The sequence below is a fragment of the Melospiza georgiana genome, chromosome 23 (genome assembly GCF_028018845.1).
Source record: "Melospiza georgiana isolate bMelGeo1 chromosome 23, bMelGeo1.pri, whole genome shotgun sequence".
NCBI lineage: Eukaryota > Metazoa > Chordata > Aves > Passeriformes > Passerellidae > Melospiza > Melospiza georgiana.
In genome coordinates, this window is record NC_080452.1 from 5,310,502 (window position 1) to 5,316,501 (window position 6,000).

A 6,000-nucleotide genomic window follows, 5' to 3' on the forward strand; every position below is an offset into this window, starting at 1 on the left:
TCCAGCAGGGACTCCCCAAGCACAGCCCCATGACCTCCCTGACCACCCACCAGCCTCCTATGGGCTGTGTGGCTGCACCATCCCCTTGGATCAGTCTCGGCAGCTCCTCTGAATGGAGCGGGGAGGCTTGGTCAGGCCCAACACATAAAGGTGAGGCCATCATCACCTGGAAGCTCACCTGCTGACAGGTCCTCTGTTCCTGGTGGCCCTGTGGGTCCTGCCACCTGCCTTTCTGTGACAACCAGCTTCTGCCTCTGCCACTGCTGCCTGACAGCAGCCCCTCCACAGTTCAATCTCCTCCCTCCAGCTCTACTCTTCTTTGCTTTGTTTCCCACCTTCACCTGCACTGACTTACTCAAGGATCTTCTGGAGAGGTGCAGGCAAGGGCTGCCATCCCCACCTGAGCTGTAGAACCACCAGCCCTGTCCCCTTCTCCAGCCCTTGGCACAGAGCAAGGCCTGGGGGTGAGCAGTGATTGACAGAGATGTGCCAAAATTGTGGGGCAGGTGCTCCTTCCTTGTGGCTACTTCTTGACTTCCAGGCATGACATTTCCCTCAGCTCTCTGTGAGCCACACCATGGGCTGGTCCATCATTATCTCCATTTTTCTAGGAGAAGACACAGCACAAACCCAGCCCATACAAGGAGCAGGGGCAGGACAAGGATGAAGGAATGATCCCTAAGACTCTGGGGACCCAGGAAGGACTTTAATTCTTGTGAAAGTGAGGAAAAGCCCAACCTAAGATTCGGGACACAGAAAGGACCCTATTTCTGGTGAAAGTGAGGAAAGGACCAACCTAAAACTCTGGGGACCCATGAAAGACCCTAATTCTTGTGAAAATGAGGAAAAGCCCAAGCTAAGACTCTAGGGACCCGGGAAGGACTCTAGTTCTTTTGAAAGTGACAAAAAGCCCAACCTAGGACTCTGGGAAACCAAGAAGGACCTAAATTCTTGTGAAAGTGAGGAAAAGCCCAACTTAAGACTCTGGGGACGCAGGAAGGACCTAAATTCTTGTGAAAGTGAGGAAAAGCCCAACCTCCCACAAACCACTAGGACTCCAAACAGCACAACAACCACTGGAAGGAGCACTGAGGTCCTGGGAGCCCTTACTTGTCTGTGCTGTGATGCTCTGGCTGGTGGTGTCCCTGCAGGCCAGCGTGGCTGTCACCTCGATCTCGTAGCGTGTGCCAGGAGTCAGCCCATGGAACCAGAAGCTGGTGGTGTTGGGTCCAGCAGAGCCATTCTGCAGCAGCATGCCTGACCCCAGGGGGGACAGGGCAAGGAAATACCCCCTGGCACCTCCCTCTGGCTCATCCCAGGACAGGAGGAGGGAGTCTGAGCGGTCATGGTCACTCACACTGACATTCAGGAGGGTGCCTGCAGAGGCAAAGCCAAAACTCTCAGCAGGGATTGGTGGTGTTGGGTGCCAGGCTGCAGGGCCAGCTCCCAGCCACCCACCCCTGCTGAGGTACAGCACCACCCTGACCCCAAGGGCTCTGAACGGCCTTCTGAGGAACATTCAGAAACCTTCATTAACTCAGGTCAAAGAGATGCTCCAAACATGGAGCATCTGCTCCTCCATTGGAGAAAGACCAGAAGGCTTCAGTCACCATGGGCTTTGTCCAGAGAGTCCTGGTTTAAGGCAGAGAAGTTCCCTGGCTGGGTATAATCCACTGCTCATCACCTTGGCTGGCCTGAGCCCCCCAAAAAGATGTTGAAGGCTCTGGATCCACCATGGAGAAGCAAGACAGGGAGCAGGATGGATGTGGCAGGGGGACCATTGTGATCCCTGCAACAGTGTCTGCCCCTGTGTGGGCTCTGACAGAGGAGGGGCAAAAGCTGCTTTGGGGGATCCATACAATGAGTCACCCCCATCCTGCCAGTTCAGAGGTGACAAGGGAGGAGTGGGACACTGCATGCATGGAGGAAATGTGGGACCAGAGTGACCGTGCTGAGGTGTGTCCCTGCCCTGGCTGTGCTGCAGCAGTGAGGACAGTGCACTGGGGCTGTGGCATCCCAATGGAGTGTCTGGGGACAGGGAAGTGGCATTCAGGGCTTGGCCTAATTGCTGGGTCAGTGGCTGAAACTGCTATTGAATTCCTGCCCTTGGAGCTGCTCAGGGTCACCCACACAAGAGGAGCCAAGCAGAGCCTGTCTGTCAGGCCCAAGCTGGTGGTGTGACCAGGGCAGGGTCCATCTCTGCCTCACAATGTCTTCAGCAGATTGTTACACACCCCAGCCCTCAGCCTTGCTGTCAGTCATGGAACCATTGAGGCTGGAAAAGCCCTTTAAGATCATTGAGTCCAACTGCTCCCCCAGCACTAACCCAAGTCCCCAGGTGCCACATCCATGAGCTTTCTATGGCACTCAGCCTTTGGAAAATGCCAGAACAGCTGTAGTGCTAATAAGACATTTGTGAAATAATTAGCACTTAAAATTTATGGTATCCAAAGTGTTCTGACAGGCTTACACAGGGTCTGGCACAGTGAGACAGCAGGAACCAAGCACAGTGACTGCCCCAGAGCCCTGCCATGGGGCACATTTACAGCCAGGGAGGAGCAGTGTGGGGTGGAGGGACACCATTGGCACTGCTCAGGAGCTCTGTGTGTGTGTCTTCCCCAGAGCTGAAGACTTTCAGAACTATGTGCAACTTCTGTTCCATGCAATGCTCTGCTTTGGAGCCTGCTGGTGAGGGCAAAATGACCAGAGGACATCAGGTGGACATGAACAGGAGCATGTAGTGCCCCACAGGGCCATCCCTGAGAAGTTCAAGTGTGTATTTAGGATCAGCCAGCTCAGGAAAGGTAACATTTAGCTAACTAAATGCAGCTGGGTGCCATGGGTGAGGTGTCTATACCTGGGCCACCCTTGCTGTCAGCAGACACCCAGAGCACCAGGCAGAGCTGACCTGAAGGCAACCCACAGCTCACTGTCCAAACAAACAGGATGGTTTGTTACTGCAAGCTCTTTTTATCTCCTGAAGGTGTGAGCTCTCAGCCCATGTTTCTCTGCTTCTCTTGAGTTTCCAGCAGCTCCATCACCTGCCTCCCTCTGTCATCCTCCTCACATCTGCAGCACAAATGTACCTAAAATGGGCCAGAGGCCTGTGACCCAGCACTGCTCATGTTCCCACTAACCACGCCACACACAGCACATCCACACACACCTCATGCCCTGACAGGTGCCTGTGGATCATCCAGGTGATTTCTCACTGGCACAGGCTGGTGCCATGTGGGCACTGTGCTGGCTCCAGGCCTACAGCAGCCATGGGGCTGCCTTAGAGATTCTGATCCTGCCCAGATTCTGATCCACCTCCAAGGCTCTGAGCAGGGCACCAATGGCAGTGCTGCCACTGAGCCCAGCTGGTGCTCTGTGGAAGCAGAGAGCTCTGGAGCCTTGTGCCCCCATCCAGTTGGTTGCTGGAGAGGGATGAGACTGACTCTCCCCTTCCCTGGGCGGGCAGTCAGCCTAAAGCAGAATATTTACAAAGCTACTCTTAACTCCAAGAGTCCTGGTGCAGCACATCTCATCTCACCCCTCCAGGCATGAGACCATGGTGCCCTCCTGTGCCTGGGAACCTCCTTGCTGTGACTCACCTCTTTCACCACGTGCATCCTGGCCCTCCAGCCCTGCCTGTGCTTCGTGGTTGCATCCCTCGCCCTGGGGGATTGAAAGTGTCAAGTGAGAGAGGAGCAGGATGAGCTGAGAGTGGCACCTGGGAGAGGTGCCCTGTGCCAGGCACAGCTCCCACCCTGCCATGGCATCTGTGGGCTGTGACCCCTTTTCCTAGGAGAGCCTGGGTCACTTCTCAGACCTCCCTTAGCCAAGGCAAAGAGACAGACTTGGCAGATGCAGCTTGTGGGCTGCCCTGGCCTTTTGCAGGGGTCCTGGGGCTGCAGACAGGCCATGCCCACAGGGCCACCAAACCAGCCAGGACACAGGAGAAGTTCTGCAGAGAGAGGGAGGGACTGAGCTCTGCACAGGCCTGGCAATCTCATTCCCTCTACAGGCACACCGCCTTCCCACCACCAAGGGAAGGGAGGCACCACAGACCTCAGCCCAGCTGCCACCCCAAAGGGCAGAACAGAATCCCCGGAGCCGCCGGCACCCTCCCGGCAGCGGCGACACCCGTTCTCTCACAGCCTGCTCCCAGCAGGGTGTGCCCGGCTTTGGACCGGCGTCAGTTCCCCCCACGTTAAAGGAAATGTCTCCTGCCCACTCCCTGTCCTGCTACAAGCCACAGCACAACCATCATTTTCCTGGCGTCCTTTTCCCTCGGCTCTGCGGGCAGACTCGCGTCGGCTCCCCACCGATCGCGGCGCTTTTGGCAGAGGAGAGCGGAGCGGCTGGGGAGCCTGGGAACAGCAGCCGGGCCGGGAGCCGCGCACCACGGCAACAACGGGGACACGCCGCGCTCCGGGCAGCGGGCCCGGAGCACCGGGGGCGAGGGGCAGCGGGGGAAGCGCCGCTGGGATGGCGAAGCCGCTGATGTGGCACGGCCAGGGAGAGGCACCCGCAGCCCCAGCCCGAGCTGGCAGCAGAGAGCCGCGGAGCCAAAGCGGGGCTGGGGAGCCGAGCGAGCGCTTACCTGTGCCAGGGTCCCTGGGAGCCGCGGCACGCACAGCACCAGCAGCGGCAGCAGCAGCGACCTCATGGGGACCTGGTGGCAGCAGATCAGAGGGATGACAAAGTTGGGCCGAGGGGGCAGTTTCTCAGCAGCGGCTGTCCCCTGCCAGCCCCGTGTCCCACGGCAGCCAGCAGCCGTGTCCCCGCATGCTTTCCGAGCGCGGGTGACAAGGTGGCATCAGTGGGGACCGGCCAGCCCGTGGCACCGCGGCCGGGCCCGCTGGCCCTGGGCGGGGGCAGCGCTCGCCTCCAGCCCGGGAGAAGCCCAGCGGGGGCGGCCGCCTCTCGCCGGGCGCATTTGCTGCTGTCGCCGCAGGTCCGTGTCCTGTGCGGTGACTCCGCAGCTGGCCCGGAGAGCGGCTGCGGGCTGCGGGCAGCGCTGCCGGCCGCGGGGGAGGCGCTGCTGGCCGGGCTCTCGGGGGACCGCGCTGCGGCGGGGCTCGGCCGGGCTGGAGCCCGCTCTGGCATCGGCGGAGCTCCGGGAGCCGGGGCGGGAGGGGCGGGAGCAGCGGGAGGGGAGGAGACCGGACTGGACTGACGGCGGCTCCAGGCTGGGAGGGCGCGCCCGAACCAAACCCAGCGCGGGAGGGAGGGAAGGAAGGGAAGGAGGGCGCAGGGGTGGGCTGGGGTGCGGGAGGGAGCCGCGGTTCGAGTGTGGAGTGAGGAGCGCTGTGCGCCCGCTGCTCTCTCTGTGCACCCTCTGCTCTCTCTGTGCGCCCTCTGCTCTCTCTGTGCCTCCTTGGGCGCCCTTCAGCTCGGTGTGCTGTAATTGCTGTGCAGGTGCGGCTGGGGAGGGGGGTTTGGGCACGCCGAGGGCAGGGATGGGGGTGTCTGTGCCGTGCCCATGGCGGGGGCAGTGCACACTCTGAGAGGCTCCTGCCGTGCCATCTCACGGGCACAGAGGTGCCCAAAGCACGCTCTGCCCATCTGAGGGGCGGGCTGTGCCCGGTGGGAGGGCGCTGTGCTTCGGGAGTTGCCCCGGGGACCAGGCTGTGCCCCGGGCTGCGTGCAGGGCGGTGCTCTGCCGTGTCTGTGCAATGCGTGGCACGGTGCCAGCTCTCATTCACAGCAGAGATGCCATTGGCTTCACATCAGCGCTGGGGATCTGGGACAGTGCTGGAAGGGGTTCAGTGATGCATCAGTCCGGAAGCCAGCGCAGCCTTTGTGGCCGTGGGAGTCTATCGCAGTGGCCAGCACGGCCACCTATGGGGGCTATTCATGTTCTGCTCATTACTGTAAGCCACCGAGCTGTCAGAGTAGAACACATCCCCCACCTGTCTTCTAGAACACCAGAATCCTTCAACAAGAGACACAGAAGTTTGTCAGATGGGACCTGTGACAGACAGAACAACCCCCAGTATCCGGACAAGGACA

General features: G+C 60.0%; 1 protein-coding gene across 1 annotated transcript in view; it reads right to left on the reverse strand.

Annotated features, from left to right (window-relative positions):
- Positions 1 to 4,804, reverse strand: part of LOC131093014 (receptor-type tyrosine-protein phosphatase V-like) — a gene marked incomplete at its 5' end in the record, with an annotated part of 49,799 nt that extends 44,995 nt beyond the window's left edge. The window contains 3 exons of the mRNA XM_058040014.1: positions 1,111 to 1,377; positions 3,597 to 3,660; positions 4,589 to 4,804. Coding sequence (XP_057895997.1) covers positions 1,111 to 1,377; positions 3,597 to 3,660; positions 4,589 to 4,804 — 547 coding nt within the window. The remainder of the gene's footprint in view (positions 1 to 1,110; positions 1,378 to 3,596; positions 3,661 to 4,588) is intronic.
- Positions 4,805 to 6,000: the final 1,196 nt, after the last annotated feature.